Source organism: Callionymus lyra, chromosome 12 (assembly GCF_982586985.1).
Source record: "Callionymus lyra chromosome 12, fCalLyr1.hap1.1, whole genome shotgun sequence".
In the NCBI taxonomy this organism is placed as follows: domain Eukaryota; kingdom Metazoa; phylum Chordata; class Actinopteri; order Syngnathiformes; family Callionymidae; genus Callionymus; species Callionymus lyra.
In genome coordinates this window covers 19,825,788-19,842,512 of record NC_141829.1, presented here as the reverse complement: position 1 = coordinate 19,842,512, position 16,725 = coordinate 19,825,788, and the positions used below count along the sequence as shown (strand labels likewise).

The 16,725-nt window shown below is 41.5% G+C and overlaps 2 protein-coding genes and 1 long non-coding RNA gene across 3 annotated transcripts in view; 1 reads left to right on the top strand and 2 right to left on the bottom strand.

Annotated features, from left to right (window-relative positions):
* Positions 1–16,725, bottom strand: part of LOC148068582 (uncharacterized) — a 312,828-nt gene that overhangs the window by 45,712 nt on the left and 250,391 nt on the right. The window lies entirely within an intron of this gene.
* zic5 (Zic family zinc finger 5) lies at positions 68–3,656 on the bottom strand. The gene is made up of 2 exons (XM_087804463.1): positions 2,077–3,656; positions 68–684 (listed from the first exon to the last, which is right to left on the bottom strand). Exons 1-2 carry the CDS (start codon positions 3,110–3,112, stop codon positions 254–256), a joined length of 1,467 nt encoding a protein of 488 aa, XP_087660589.1. The 5' UTR covers positions 3,113–3,656; the 3' UTR covers positions 68–253.
* Positions 6,070–9,331, top strand: zic2a (zic family member 2 (odd-paired homolog, Drosophila), a). Its single transcript, XM_087803413.1, has 3 exons — positions 6,070–7,725; positions 8,353–8,516; positions 8,630–9,331. Exons 1-3 carry the CDS (start codon positions 6,762–6,764, stop codon positions 8,819–8,821), a joined length of 1,320 nt encoding a protein of 439 aa, XP_087659539.1. The 5' UTR covers positions 6,070–6,761; the 3' UTR covers positions 8,822–9,331.

Here is a 16,725-nt window from a genome sequence, read left to right as displayed (position 1 = left end):
AAAAACTGTTAAGCAAGTATTTCAGTAGAAAAAAAAAGTTGTTTTTTTCATTTTAATTCCATTCATTCTGTATAAAAATCCCAATAATTAAAAATAATCTTAAGGGTGAATCCAGTGTGGGGTTTTGAAGGGAGATAAATAAACTGTGGTCAGATGTGTGAATCAGCGTTTAGTGAAGCCACAGTCCAAACATCTGATCAATAAGTCAGCATGGACACACACACACACACACACACACTCACACAAGGAACCATCAGAGCATCGTTCTTGGGTCTGTGTCTCTGAAAGAGTCCTCCTCGTCCGAATCCGAGGTGGGCACGTCGCTGGAGGGGGTGTGCAGGTGGTTGGGGACCCCGCTCCCCTGACACACATACCACTCGTTCAGGTTGGTGACCTGCGGGGAAAGGTTCGCCGAGCGGTTCCGGTCCGAGCCGGGCGACAGGGGGTCGCCCAGGTGGTTGTTGTTGTTGGAGGAGATGAAGGTGGTGCTGGGCGGCGGGGACTTGCAGTGGACCTTCATGTGCTTCCTCAGGGAGCTGGGGTGCGTGTAGGACTTGTCGCAGCCGCGGACCTTGCAGTAGTAAGGCTTGTCGCTGGTGTGGACGTGCGAGTGCTTCTTCCGGTCGCTGCTGTTGGCGAACTTTCGGTCGCAGCCGTCGAACTCGCACTTGAACGGCTTTTCTCCTTTTTTTTTTTTTTTTTTTTGGATGAGAGAACACAAGAGTCAGGACTGCACTGTCTGCTCGCTCCTGTGGGTTTTTTTTTTTTACTACACAACTCCACACCCACTTGTCTAGAGCGTTTTTCCGGTGCGAACACGTGTAAAATGCCTCCAGGCCTCCTGGTTACATGTATGTGGGGAGAGGGGTGGGGGGGACTCAGGAGACCACCATGAACTGTTTATGTACTGTGGGCTGCTTCTAACTCACACATGATCTTCTACAGGGATGTCAGTGTAGACATTTCTATGATAATAACTTGATCATTTTCTGAAGATTTATACTCACAAAAAAACATTAAAAATTCCACATTTTTAAATTTAAAATGATCTCTTGTCTAATGACAATATAATAAACTACATTTCTATTTAAATTTTAGACTATAAAACCAACTTAATTCAGTTTTTTGAAATCATCCCAGCATGCATTGCATCCACTGACTTGGTGTTTGTGTATTTTCTTCTTCTGCTGGTGATGTTAGTGTGTTCTTGACGTGGGATGATTTGAATAGTTTTGGCATTTGACATTATTGCTATTTTTTGTGAGTAAAAGTTGCTCTCGTTTAGTTTTATGAGCGAAGTTACTGCTGCACTAAACACAATGTTAAGTGAATCAACTTTGAAGTTTTCTCATTCAGTTAGAATATCTTAACTATTCACAACATTTTTTATATCATACTTCCCAAGACTTGGGATTAATAAATGTTTACAAAAATAAAACAAGCATAGATTTAGTCTTGTATTTGCACTTTTAAAGGCATTTAATTGAATCTAAACTACAGAGAAAGGCTTCATTTTAGATTTAGTCTTTTATTTGTACTTTTAAAGTGATTTAATTTAATCTAAACTTAATTTTATTGCGGATATTTTGCAAAACTTTTCTCTCATCAACCCACTGACGTATTAAATATATTCCCACGTCTCTCTTCCCTCCATGCAATTTGGAATCTTTTGCGTAAAACGTCACGTGTCGCAATAATATTTACGCATGCTGCTTACGCTATAAAAACACCGGCGAGTCTACTAATGATTGAGTTACAAGTCTTGTCTGTCATGACTCGGTCGTGCGTTAAGCATTGACGTAAGCACGTTTGCAAAATCCCGTCACGCTTTCCTCTCTCTTTTTTTTGTGCGGTGGATATTTAAAAAAAATATTTGAATAAACTTTTTTTTTGTGCGCAATGACGCACCGACTCGCCACGCATCAACTTTTACAAGTTTCTTGGAAACTTTTTTTTACAGTTTTGAACTTCTATATGTTAGTGAAAAATACTTTTTAAAGGATTTTTCGCTCATAAACTTCACTCGCACCGTTAGATATTTGACGCGTAATGACGCACGGACGTGGATCCACTCACCTGTGTGCGTCCGCTTGTGGATCTTCAAGTTCTCGGAGCGGGCGAAGACTTTCCCGCATCCCGGGAACGGGCACGGGAAGGGCTTCTCCCCCGTGTGCACGCGGATGTGGTTGATGAGTTTGTACTTGGCCTTGAACGCCTTCCCCTCGCGCGGGCATTCCTCCCAGAAGCAGACGTGGACGCTCTGCTCGGGCCCGCCGACGTGCTCCACCGTGACGTGGTTGACCAGCTCGTGCATGGTGCTGTAGGTCTTGGAGCAGGGCTTCTTGGCGGCCCCGGGACCCTGCTCCGGCTCGATCCACTTGCAGATCAGCTCCTGCTTGATGGGCTGCCGCATGTACCTCAAGAACGCCCCCGCGGCCGCGTGGGGGGACGACGCCAGGTTCAGGTTCATGGAGTTGTAGGTGTGGAGCGACGAGGGTCCATAGGGGTCCGGCCTGGGCGCGAAGTGGTCCGGCCTGCCGTAGAGATCCAGGCGCATCTGACCGTTGAGCGCATGGTGGTGGTGGGGATGGTGGTGCTGGGACGCCGCCTGGTCGTGGAGCCCGGAGAAGAGGGTCCCACTTTCCGCGTGCCCGTAAGCACCTGTTGGCGAGATGAACATGCCATGGTGATGAGGGGAGGAGGCGGAACTATGCTGGTCGCCAAGCGCGTGCATCGCGGAGGCTGAGAGTTCCCTCCTGAGGATGAAGTCCCTGCTGCTCGAGTAGCCCGAGTGGGGGTGAAAACCCACGGCGGTGGTCTGAGCCGGGCCGCCGCCGAAGGACGCCGCGGTCTGGGCTTCGTGGTGACCCTGGGCGTGCTGCTGGGACGGGCTGAGCTTGAGGGTCTGCGCCATGTGCTCGGGTCCGAACGGAGTGAGCGCCACGCCGGGGTCGTTGCCCAGCTCCCCGGGGTGGAGGTGGGCATGGTGGGAGAGTGGGTGATGCCCCCCGAGCCCCGGGAAGCCTGTCATATTCTGATGAGGAAGGGCTTGTGTCGCTGCCAAATCCGCTAATCTTAACGCCGGATTCCTCTTGCTTAAAGGGGGCTCCATTACTCTGACAAGTCCATGCGCGCTCACTGGCTCTCCCCAACACACACTAAAAAAAAAAAAAAAAAAAAAACCCACGCGGTAAATATGGATATAAGTCAGCTATAAGTTCTTTTGTCCGGCTTCTAACTCTGCTTTTGCTCCTTTCCCCCACTCTGTCCTCAAGCGATTGGCAGAACATACAACAGTTGGAGGACACAGTGGGGAATACAGTTTAGAAATGGCACTGCGGGTATTGGACAGATTTCGGTGACTGGCAGTTCGGAGGACGAGGCGATTGGCTGTCGTTCAGCGCAGGGGCGCAGCGGGGTTCCGCCCCCTCACTCTCTTCATCGCTGTTGACTCCAAAAAGTTGTACTCACAAAGTTAGCCAGCAGACTGCTGCATGTGGACCGACACGACGAGTGTGTGTGTGATTTTTTTTATTTTTTGTCTTTTTTTTTTTAACTCGGAGTGGCTCATCGACTCTCAGGAAAATTGTTAATTATTATTAATTTATTCAAGAACTTAATTGGGAAAATATTGCAGTAGCAAACGGCACGTAAATATATGTAAATAATAGGTTAAAAGCAACAAACTTTAATTCACGTTAAAATCAAAAAACAAAAAAGTACAAAGTTATAACATCGAAATCTTTTAAAATATTTGTTTTTCGCAATTATCAGTCACTTTTTGCAGCATTACGGTGTCTTTTTATTTACTTCAATGTATGATCTACTTGTTTTACCCCACTCCATACCTTTATGTAATTTGTTATTTTTTAAATGTAATATTGCAACGTTTCTCAACTATTACAGTGGATTTATTTACTTTGGGAATGCATTAACTTTGGTGTCTATATATATATATATATATATACACACACACGCATATTGCAGAACAATAATAAATCTTGATTTATTGACAAGATGTATAAGAAAATGTAGATTATATTTATATATTTTTTATTGCAGAGTTGATTTTAAGGCTAATGTTATGGAACGACAATAATTTATTAAACTTACCGTAAGTTTTAAATAATGACTGAATAATAATGTTTACTTAAAGTTTTCAAGTAGCACCGAATTTCGTGAGTAAATAATAAAAAAGTAAAAACACAGTTAAACATCTATAATAAATAATAAATATATAACCCAAACCTGTTTATTTGACCTCATTGTTATGTTCCTTATTATGCAATTAAAATGCGTCACAGCGCTTTAATAACACGTCATATAACGCATGAAAAAAAATGTTTAGGTTCAGTTCCGCCCCAAGTTAGAGTCAGTATCTTCTCACGTCATTTTTTGGGCAGGATTGAATCTGACATCAGATGACGCCTCTCGCCGTTTGAAGAGTTGACAGCAGAACATGTGTCTGTTACTGATACATCTTCATTCAGCGTCTTCCTCTCTTCCCCCCTTTTATGCTTTTTTAACATGGTCTCCAACTTTGCTACGAGACGAATTTTGTGACTCTTAAAAATACATATATATTTTTAAAATCATATTACCAAACGTCTAAAAATTAATACATGTGTTAATATATAACTTTTTTTTCAGTTGCGTAATGATCTATTATTACTGGCGATAATGATAATTACTATTATTCTCTATTTTTTGTCATTCATAAACTTGAATTAAGGTAAAAGTTGCACCTTTAAAAAGCATAAATATTAACAGTTGAAATATTTTCAAATTAAAAATATTTACTATTTCTTAGAATGTATTAAGTAGAGTTGCGTAGTTTTCTTTACCATTCACAATTCTCTATATTCCACGTAGTAAAATTACGGTATTTATTTGTTCCTGTATTTTAGAATATAAAGGTGATAGTTACTATTTTTATTAATCAACACATGCTTGTTAATAGATTTTTATTAGTACATTTTATGTGTATTACGTAAGTAAATCCTTTCATTTTGTAAGTACACAGTAACATATAATTGGCGTCACGTCACTGATATGATCAAACTCCTGTTGGGAGAAAAGGTTGTTTACACTTTTCCCTTCTTTCAAAACACAGCGTCTTTTGTGACAAATAGGGTCCCCTTTCCCCCCCAAAAAAAAATAGAGCCACGGGGGCAGCATATGTGGTCTTTAAGGGTCAAGGGTCAAACATCCATGAAACGCAAGGTCACGCCAAGCAACACAAGGGGACCGTCCAGTGTGTCAACATATTGATATTGTCACGACTACACAAGTCCACACACACACACACACACACAAAAAGCCCGCGCGCCGCTCGCTATACGTGATCCGGGCTCCCCGAACCTGTTGGACCCGCACCAGGAGAAGCTGCTGATTTACACCCTTTTTCTTTTTCCTTCCTTCTCTTCTGCAGAATCACGAACTTGCTCGGTGACTTTGAACTTCGGTCCTGCGTGTCCCGTGGAGTGGGTTCTGAAGTGAATGAACAAGAATGCGCACAGAGGCTGATTCTGTCCGGAGCTCGAGAAGAAGACGCACACACACCCACCCCCCAAAACCCCCCTTCCAAAAAAAAAAAAAAAAAAGTTTAGAAACCGCTTCCCTCCTCTGCAGCGGGTGTTAATCGCTCCTGGATGCTGGTGAGTACAACTTTCTTCGAGCTTTTTTGAATGAAGCGAATCATCGTTTTTTTTTTTTATTCCCCCTCAAATAACTTCCAGTTGTGCCGTTATTTTTTTTTATGTGTTACCGGGTGTTGTTGACCCCCCTTACTAAGAAACGTGTGTTTGTTGTTTGGTGGGAAGAGTCTCCTGAGGTCACCAGTGGTTCTGAAGGGGGCTGCTGTGGTGAGTCAGAACCAGGAGTGTGAACACGAGTGTGGGCAACCACTAGAAAAAAAGGCCCAGCTGTGGTTCTGAACAAACCCACTGGACTCCAGCTGCAAAAAACGAGAGAAAAAGAGAGAGAGAGATCCAAAAGAATGTGTGTGACAATAATATAAACATTTAATTTATTATTTAGTTGGTTAATAATGATTATATAATAATTTAATATTTTTAAATCTACTTTATTTAAACGTTTTACGCATTTAAAAATCAAAAAGTGTATTTAAATATTATCTTCATTTCTTCCCACAAACAAAAAAAAAATTTACCGGATTCCTCTCGCTATATCTTTTCCCCGAAATCAAACCCAAAAAAAAAAAAAAAAGAAAAGTAGGCGGTAATTATGAGTGGGAAAAAAATGGCGTTGCGCGATTAAGTGTCCAGATCTTTTACCTGCTATTGGAGGGTCACCTGGGATTGATGAGGCCCCGCAGCCAATCAGAGGGCGAGGAAGGCAAGAAGTGGCTCCAGTTAAAGGGGGCGGTAGAGGAGGGAGAGTCAGTCCTGCAGAAAAACACGGACGAGCCTCAGACTCGAACACACACACTCGGTCGTGGAACTCAGCGTGGTTTTTTTTTTTCTTCTTCCTCCTCCTCTCCTCCCCTCTCTCCTCCTGCGATGCTCCAGCGACTGTGTGTGAACTCTGGACTGACAGTCGCTTAATTGTTCGTCATCACGGGATACAAGGGAAAAAAGTCCACTTTTTTGGCTCATTTTGGAGTTATTTTTTTTTATTTTCTGAAGAGAAAAGGTTTGTTTTTGTTGGTATGAAGCTTCCACGGATGGGAGGCTTGTGACATTCTTTTTTTGTATTTGAACTGAAGTGATTTTTTAAAAAAGAATATTTAAAAAAAGAAGATGTTACTGGACGCTGGTCACCAGTTCCCCGGACTGGGCTCGTTCGCCCGACACCACCACACGAGCGGCGACATGCAGGACAGAGACTTGGCTCAGAACAGCTTCGTGGACTCGGCTCACATGGGAGCCTTCAAGCTGAACCACGACCTCTCCCCGGGGCAGAGCTCTGCCTTCTCCACGCAGGCGGCTCCCGGGTACCCCACGGCGGCGGCGGCGGCTCTCGGGGCTCACCACGTCACCTCGTACGCCGGCTCGCCCTTCAACTCCACCCGGGACTTTCTGTTTCGCAGCCGCGGCTTCGGGGAGTCCTCCCCGGCCGGGGGCCAGCACGCGATTTTCGGCCCCGCGGCGGGCTCCCTCCATCACACCCACGCGGACCCGCAGGGCCACATTCTCTTCCCGGGGATCCACGAGCAGCACGCCTCGCACGGGTCCTCCCTCAACGGGCAGATGCGGCTCGGACTACCCGGGGAAGTTTTCGGGCGCGGCGGCGAGCAGTACCACCAGGTCTCCAGCCCGAGAGCCGACCCGTACTCGGCGGCGCAGCTCCACAACCAGTACCAGTCCATGAACATGGGCATGAACATGGCGCACCACCACCACCACCCGGGGGCTTTCTTCCGCTACATGCGGCAACAGTGCATCAAGCAGGAGCTCATCTGCAAGTGGATCGACCCGGAGCAGCTCAGCAACCCCAAGAAGTGCTGCAACAAAACTTTCAGCACCATGCACGAGCTGGTCACGCACGTCTCCGTGGAGCACGTCGGGGGCCCCGAGCAGACGAACCACATCTGCTTCTGGGAGGACTGCTCCCGGGAGAGCAAGCCCTTCAAGGCCAAGTACAAACTCGTCAACCACATTCGGGTCCACACGGGCGAGAAGCCCTTCCCGTGCCCGTTCCCCGGCTGCGGGAAAGTCTTCGCCCGCTCGGAGAACTTGAAGATCCACAAGCGGACACACACAGGTAAAAAAAAATCCACACCCGTGTTTTCATCTTCAAAATATTAAATGGAAAGAGCTACGAAAATAATTCTGTGTAAACGAAATTATTTAATTCAAGACAAGTATATTGCTTTAATTATTAATATAGATGTCGTTATTTAAATGATAACTTCATCATCTTTATTAAGGCTCTTGAATTATAAATATATGTGACACACATTTGTATTTTTTTGTGTTTTCTCGGGCTGAAAATCGGGGTGTCAGACTGGGGAACACGTTTAATAGTCATTGTGTTGTTGCTCAGGTGTTAATTAGATTTTTATTGTTCTCACAAGCAAATGGTTCGCCTTCTGTGGGGGGGCCCCTACGTACGAGGGGTCCGGCCTCCCCCCCCCACCCTACACCCCACACTCACCCCCTCTACAAACATCACCCCCACCTCCCTCCCGCATGCACCCCCTTTTTTTCCCTAAAAAATAAAATAAAAATGCGCATTATTTAGGCTAAATAAGAGCAAACGATGGCTCCTTTTCTTATGCCAAAAAAAAACGGGCGATCTCGATGCAAATTGGGTGATTTGCGGGCGCATTGTGCGTCGACTTGTTCCAGTGTTTTAAATAAAAACCCTCTTTTTTTATTTGCCCTGTAGGAGAGAAGCCGTTCCAGTGCGAGTTTGAAGGCTGCGACAGAAGGTTCGCCAACAGCAGCGACAGAAAGAAACACATGCACGTTCACACGTCGGACAAACCGTATCTGTGCAAAATGTGCGACAAATCCTACACACATCCGAGTTCACTACGGAAACACATGAAGGTAAAAATTCCAACCAACGACTCCCTTCATTTGGATTCTATCAATAAACCGTATTTTTTCTTGCTTCTCAATTTAAAAATGACTAAATATATATTTATTTTTCTCCTCCCCAGGTGCACGAAGCATCCCCGCCCGCATCCGACTCATCGCCCGCAGCCAGCTCTGGTTATGAATCCTCCACCCCTCCTGGACTAGTGTCCCCCACGACCGAGACCCAGAGCAACACCACCATGTCCCCACCCTCAGTCGTGCACCCCTCAAGCCACAGTGGCCTCTCCTCCAATTTCAGTGAGTGGTATGTTTAAGGACACTGGAGCTGAATTTTGGACAATGTTTATTTTATTATGTTTTTTTTGGGGGGGGCAGCACGCTCACATATGTATCATATTGTACATATATTAAAAAAAAACAGGTGATTGTGGTAGTTTGTCATCCGTGTATAGATGTTCCTTCGACGGTAGCTATTTTCTGGACTCTCCGTGCACATATTGTTGAGTATCGTGAGGCAAAACTGATTGTACGACACATACAAAAAAAACTGGAAAAAAAGTGCCAAAGTTCTAACACCTGACCACAAAAAATACCCATGTGAATGTAATATTTAAGTTTGCCGAGCTTAACTTGTGATGTTTTCGTGCTTTGCAAGTTGTGAAGTGCTAAGGATAATAAAAAAAGAAAATTTAACAGTGGTGCCGTTCCTGTAACTCCTCATCCCTTTATTTTTGTCTCCTGTGTAAATAACAAGCTGCCGTATTTATCCATTTGTAATTAAATTATGGTATTTACTTGCTACAGATGAAACAATATTTATAAAAGTTTCCTGAATATAAATATGTACAATGATGAGCGTAACATTGTTTGGTCGTGCTTTTGTTCAAAGTTTAAAAAAAAAAGTTGTTCTCCTCTTTTTAATGTGATTAAAAAAAAATACATCATAAATATAATAAAAGGTGTTGCAAGTGGTAATCATGTTTTTTTTCTGCTTCTTTCGTAGTGCAACTACAGGTCTAGAAATGTGCTTTAAAATCGTAACTTCCGAGTATTTTATCTGCCTCTTGGGTCAAACTTTAAGTGAGTTAAATAAGAATATCAATATGTTTATTAGCTGTTTATGCTTAAACAAAAAGCCTTAAAAAGCTCAAAAAACACTTTCTAGTTGTATTTCCACGATTCATTTGAGTGAAAAATGTGGATCTGTTTCCTTTTGTTTATGGTGTCAACAGTTACAATTTACAATCACAAGACTTTAAATCTTATTTTTGGTGTAAAAGCCAAGATCCTTTAATTTCAGATGCTTACATTTTCATTTTCTGTGTTCATTTGTCACTAAAAAAAAACCTGAATTCTACACTTAAACCATATTTAAAGTCTTATGATTGTTGATATTGCATCTTGGAACAGTTAGTTCCCTTTTATTCCATCAGTGTTCCCTCTTTTTTTTTACGGCGATGAGAGCCAGCTTTATTTGTTCCTGAAGTTCTAATAATAATAATAATAATAAGACGGTTTACCAAAGGGTTTGCCTTGCGAGGATGTGCTTGATATTTACAGTCTTTTCCATATGTTTTAAAAAGAAATTTTCTATTTATCCACTTCATTTACTGGTTCAATCACTTCACTGTGTTTTTGGTGTTTGTTTTGATTCGTACTTGGCTCAACATGGATGCTATAGCTAGCTAGCTGCGTAAGCTAGAAGCTGTTTAAAGCTCGCTTTTAGAAATCTTTTTTTAATTTGGACCTTTTATTCCAAGGCTTAACTTGTGGCTGTTCTATTGTCTAATGTTATTTATTTATTTATTTTTAGTGTTTTATATTCTACTTTTAATCATCAAGTGTCTGAGTCAGCAACATCTAAAACAGTGTTATTTTGAATTTAAGCCTCATTTTTGTGCACTTGTCGTCTCTCCTCCTCTTATATCAGCAGCATCTCCTTCGAGTTTGACAATTGATCCGTTCTTGCAATAAATTATCAATTTGTAATGATGATGATGATGATGGTGGTGATGGTCATGTGACCTCTCTGGGAGGTTGGGGGGGAGGAAGGTGTGTGTGACCTGTTGGGAGCGGGGAAAGGTCGTTTCTAGCTAGTGCATCGATGCTGGTTCCTGTTGGGGCCCCTGCTGAGCTCCTATCGATCCTTCAAGAAGGAAGAGCAGTTTTTGTCTTGTACATTGTTGCTTGTCCAGTGTGTGTGTGTGTGTGTGAACTCACACAGATGACTGCGCTCTGCGGGTTTTTTTTTTTAACTTCTGGACATGGAGGTTATTTAGGGTCATTTGTAGACCGAGAGAGGTTTTTAAAGTTTCATTCAATTACGTTTATTTCGGATTTTTACGCACTTTTTATTTGGAAAAAAACACAGCTCAAAACAAGTATGGGAGGAGGAGAGGAAAGGGGGGAGTGAGGAGGGGTTGTCATGTCATGAGTGGGTTTTTTTGGGGGGGCTGGGGGGTGTGTGTGGGGGGGTGGGACAATATTTTGGTAGCAGCTTGACAGGTACCCGCGTGAGGATGTTTTGGGGACACAGTGAGGCCTCGACTGAGAGCAGGTTGTGATCTGAGGCCTCCGGGGAAACAAGTCAGATCAGTGTCGCGACACGGGCGCGTGTGTTTGTCGTTGCCACAGCAACACATCAGACCTGCCAATCAACCCCCCGCAAGATTCGTCTGCGAATTCAAAAATCACATTTTTTTTATTTTATTTATTATTAATTCGACCGCGTATTGCTCAACGTCATCGACGCTCGTGACGCGTTTCCACCCGCAAAATAACACGCAACAATATGCGGTGATTTTTAAACACCCGCAAAACAGACGCAAAAAAAAGGACAGAATAATAAAGTTTAACTGGATGAATAAACGCCGGAGTCGCTGTGCGCGTGTATTCCTGTGTCTTTCTGTGCGGGATTTACAACTATATTCTTACCTGCTCGTTATTTATAATTATTCTCATAAACCCGCCGTAACAACCGAATCAAAAATCCTAATAAATCGAAGTACTAAAATCACAAATAAACAAAGTGCTCCACACTTTATCTGGGATGTACAACCGCTTCGTTTTCCTCCGTGTTTGTTCATCCCATAAACTTTTTAGTGCTTTAATTATTGATTCTAACTTTAGTATATATACATATTTTAACATGGTTCGTGTATTATATTTTTATATTCAGCTCGGAATAGTTGTTTTTGGCGATAATTTGTTGCAAATATGTTGAGATACAAGAATAAACTTTTAGTTTAAGCTGAAAAATATGAGCTGAATGAATAAAAAAGCAGAATATATATATATTTTTGAGGTTTATATTTATTGACGTGAGCGTCACAGATCACTGGTCATTTCACAAGGCCCGATGTGTTCCGACTCTCACGTTTTAATAAATATAATACGATTTAAATCCGCATGAATCTTGTTGTATTTAACATGTGCGCAATTCTCTGCGTATTAAGTGTAGAAAAATATTAATAGTTAGTGACGTAGGAGAGGCCCTGACGGAGCGGTCACTGCGTGACACACACACACCTACACACACACACACCTACACATGAATTTAATCTCAAACATCATCAGTTGGATTTAAATTGTTCATAAATGACAAGTTATTGCGTTTAGACACGTTTTAAAACGTGATATTCATTTTGACATTTATACATCTTTTGATACACTTTTTAAAAAATCCAGTTTGTTAAAGAAGATAAAAAATTGCCACAAGTGTCTCACATTCAGTCTTTAGGATGGAATCAGACGTGTGTAAATGGCGGCTTGGGGCCCCTTGTCTGCATTTGTAGGCCCCCAATGACAATAGTATTGTTCCTAGGAAAACTATTGATTTCGAAATCTGACTGTCATTTTTTATTCTTACATATTTTTTATGGCAGTGTTTCATAAAACTTTAAACAAGAGCGACTTCTTTTTCGAACATAGTTTGGTTTCACCACATTCATATATTATAAATCACATTTTTCAATTTCTTTAATGAATATTTATAACGACATCATACAGTGATTTAACCTCCTTTTGCATTTCTTCTCCATGTTTAAGCATCATTTAATTATTTTTTTTATGTTAGTTTTGTTAGATTTTCTACTTGATTGCACCTTAGACCAGTAGTATTCTTAAACCAGGGGCCACATATGGCCCTTTGACTGTAGAAACAGCTTTTTTTTGCCAGTCATGTAGGAACAAAACATACATTTTTTAAAACAAAACAGTTTTTTTTACATTGTGAAGTGGAAAAACCGAATTTTCTTTTCCTTTTTTGTCCCTTTTTTTTGCGATTTATAAATACATAAGCTTTTCTTTTATTTGTCTTTAGACTAATCCTTCTTTTTTATTTTATATTTTCAAGTATCTTTAGTCAGTCAAAATGAATCTCAAATTTTGATATGTTCTATGACTCTTCACTTATCTTAAGACTTAGACTGTATCATCTTGTTCTTTCTCTTTTTTTCTCTTTGTTTTTGTTCTAATTTTATTTTTATTTTTATATATTTTTATGAATAATTGCTGTATTGCTGTGGCTAATTGGAAAAAAATAAAACAATTAGCCACAAAAACAAGGGATCAATAAAGTACTACCTAACTACCTACCTACGATTGACACAAATATTTATAGTTCATTGTTAAATGGCAAAACTACACAACTGTACCTGACAGTAATATTTTTCTTCATCAAGTCTTTCAAGTAAAATTTCCCACTTTATAAAACAAATGAACAAGATGTAACGTTGACCTTGTTTGACCTCTAGTAACAATGAGGTCATGAAAGACAAAATTTAGCAGACGAGTTGACACCTACGGAGATTTTATCGTAACACACTTTAATTCCGCCTCCGCACGTCTGCTTCTAAACATGGTGTACGTCGTGCTCGTCCTGCAGTCCATGTACAGTCTGCCTTCCTGTCGCAAGAAAACGGCCCCCAATCGGCCTTTCATGTGAGATCAGCGGCCGCCTTTTCTCACACAGATGAATGTGTTTTTATGAAAGAGCCGGAATGGCTGTCACTTCTCCTGGCACAGTGGAGAAACAAACAAAACCCCCTTTTTTTTTCCTTTTTTGTTTTTTAAGGGGAAGCTGGCGCAGGCGCCTCCCCTCGGACACAAACAACTGGAGCCCGAATCCCCTCAAAAAAACTAAACATTCATGTAAAGAAAGAATCCTGGCACGACTCTGGCTTTTCAGCAGCACAAAGTGGCGAGCTGCGGAGTAAATGATACACTCGGCCCGACTGATGTGTGTTATTGTTGTGGGGAGAATTTTGACTTTGCTCGTGCCGACTTCTCGACGTGCTTACGCAAATTTTTTTTGCCTTTTCTTTGTCACAATACGCGACATAATTGCTGGAAGAAAAAAAAAGTTGGAGACTGGCGTGGTTATAAGTGGAGCAGCTCTGGCTGAAAAGGTAGAAGGTTGTGTGTTTGCATCTCGGTCGGGTAACTTGCCCACAGGCACCGTTTTTGGCACGACATGCTGATCCATTGTGAGTCAGATAAAAGCTAAATGGAAGGATGATAGTTTGAGGAAGTCCTAGGATCGCTAACGTCATCTGCCGATTATTTCTCTTGAAACTTTTGAAAAACTTCAAGATATCAATCATTTTATTTCTAAATTTGGATTTTTTTGTTGAAAACTCAACATAATTATAAAAGCTTTTGTTGCTCATCCTTCTTTTTCTTGTTTTTAACTAAAGACTCGGAACCAGACGGAGCCGGATGTGGCCCTTAAAGTGTATTTATGTGGCCCTCATGAGGACAAAGATCCTCAAAAAACTATTTTTAGTTTGTATTTATTCTTATTAATTCTTTACTTGTTTCTAAATATGACTATAAGAACTTCATATTTGCTTTTGTCATTTATTGCTAGTTAAAAAGATTTATCCCCTGTGTTATCTCAGGGTCATGGTGACCCGAAGGCCCGAAAACAAATGTGTTTGTGGTATCCCTTCTCTTATCTCAGGGTCAAGGTGACCCAAAGATCTGAAAACAAATGCGTTTGTGGAATACCTTGTTTTATATCAGGGTCAAGGTGACCCGAAGGCCCCAAAACAAATGTGTTTGTGGTATCCCTTGTGTTATCTCAGGGTCAGGGTGACCTGAAGGCCCGAAAACAAATGTATTTGTGGTATCCATTGTGTTATTTCAGGGTCAAGGTGACCCGAAGGCCTAAAAACCAATGTGTTTCTGGTATCCCTTGTGTTGCCTGTTGTTCAAGGTGAATGACCTCAGCCACTGCGTTCACCTTGACCCAGAGGTAACACAAGGGATACCACAAACACATTTGTTTCCGGGCCTTCGGGTCACCTTGACCCCTGAGATATTGCCCATTTCGTAGCACAAAAAAGAAAAAGTTGAATGAGTCATACAATGATAACTACCATCATGCATTGTAAATCTTGATAAAAAAAAGTCTAAAGGAGGTGACAAATTAAAACCGAAAAGTAAAAAAATAACGTCACCTCAAATATCAGCCGTGTTGTCCGGCACGACGGCGTGTTCTCACTCAGTTCCCGCATGAACTCGCTCCTCCTCACTCTGACGAGGAAATTTTCAATTTTCCAACGCTTGTAAACATGCTGTTCTAGCCCAGTCGCTTTCATCTTCAAACAGACCGGAGTTGTGCTCAAGGGGACGAGAGGAAGGTGACTGGGTGGTGTGTGTGTGTGTGTGAGTGTGTGTCTGTGTGTGTGTTTTTGTTTTATGGGAACACCGGCCAGCCTTGGAACATACCTCGTGGCCATTTTGGATTGTAAGCAGCCTGCTGGGACACTTTATCAAGCCGGGCTTCGTCATTTGAAATTTTGAAATGTGTTTAGTTTTGACAAAAAGATGGTGTTTTCAGTCAAATGAGACGGCGGCTTTTGACACGTTTAAGTTTATTTAAAAAATAAACTTGTAAACTAGAGAATATTTGAGAAACATGAACTCAATACGTTCATCATATTTTCGTCTCCGAAGCAGTCTCAGTTTCCATGGCAATAACAACCTAAATTACCCGACAGGGGTTCCTGTTTACTACCTAACTTCTCTTGTGTTATCTATGGGTCAAGGTGACCCAAAGGCCCCAAAAAACAAATGTGTTTGTGGTATCCCTTGTGCGGCCCCTGACAGCTTACCAACATTTTTAATTTTTTAATTTTTTACCAGACCCTTTTACTCTTACATTATTTCTTGTATGTGCAGTTTTTATAATATTTTGTAATATTATGTGTATAATTGTTATTGTGTATACAACTTTTATTTTGTATGTGTAAATTGAGCTGCTGTAACTATTCTCTCTCCCCACTGGGAGATAAACAAAGCTATCTTATCTTATGTTTAAATTGGTTTTAGGAAAGAAAATGAATACACACTTTCATTTAAAGAGGAAAAACATTTTGGGTGCAGCTTATAGTCCGAAAAATACGGTACTAAATATTTCCACTGCAAAGTTTGAGTGCGATTCACCTGTGGTTACTTTTTAACAGCCAAGAAATGCAGTTTTTCTCCCTTGCTGAGAGGCTGCTTGGCTGCTTTCATTCAGCCAATGATTCCTCACACAACAGCGTTTCATACGGTTATCTAGAGCATGACGTGTTCCTGGGCCTGGACAGCAAGATTCTGGACCTCATGGTCTTGTCTTTATACATCCACGGTCGCCGGGGTATCGTGGAATTATAGGTTAGTCACTATTGACGGAGATCAAGGGTCTAAAACTCAATCAAAACAACAGGCCAAAAAATCTTTTTAAGTAGTCAAAGTCGCCAAACGAAATCATCCAGATTCTCCTTGCATAGTGGTGGGTAATTAATATGCCTCGGGGGCCACATGTTTTATACTAAACCTTGTGAGGGGCCATGAAACGGAAACAAAAAAAAAAAAATCTGTTCAATTAAATATTAGTTTAATATAATATCCCTAATATCCCTAGGGACAATAAATGACAATAGTGGAAAGCAAAAGTCCTTAATTAAATAAAATAAAAAACTTTTTTAGAGAAAAGTGTTGGTTAATAGAAATAAATAAAAAATAAAATAATTGGTTTTATATGATCTTTGACCTCATGAGGGCAAAATACCGAGTTTTACACTTTGGACGTCAACTGGAGAAAGATGGTGAACGCGTTAATGAACTTAAAACAGGGGGCGGTATTTGTCATTTGGGTCTCTGGTCTGCCCTGTGGCCTCCCCCCCTTATGTTTCCAATGTACCTTAACATGTCAAAAGGCAGAACTCTA

Excerpts from the sequence above, each read along its gene's own strand:
- zic5 (XM_087804463.1), bottom strand. The coding sequence starts at position 3,112 with ATGGAGCCCCCTTTAAGCAAGAGGAATCCGGCGTTAAGATTAGCGGAT. Across the intron at positions 685-2,076 it reads CCACAAGCGGACGCACACAG|GAGAAAAGCCGTTCAAGTGC; the intron begins GTGAGTGGATCC and ends AAAAAAAAAAAG.
- zic2a (XM_087803413.1), top strand. The coding sequence starts at position 6,762 with ATGTTACTGGACGCTGGTCACCAGTTCCCCGGACTGGGCTCGTTCGCC. Across the intron at positions 7,726-8,352 it reads CCACAAGCGGACACACACAG|GAGAGAAGCCGTTCCAGTGC; the intron begins GTAAAAAAAAAT and ends TTTGCCCTGTAG. Across the intron at positions 8,517-8,629 it reads CACTACGGAAACACATGAAG|GTGCACGAAGCATCCCCGCC; the intron begins GTAAAAATTCCA and ends TCTCCTCCCCAG.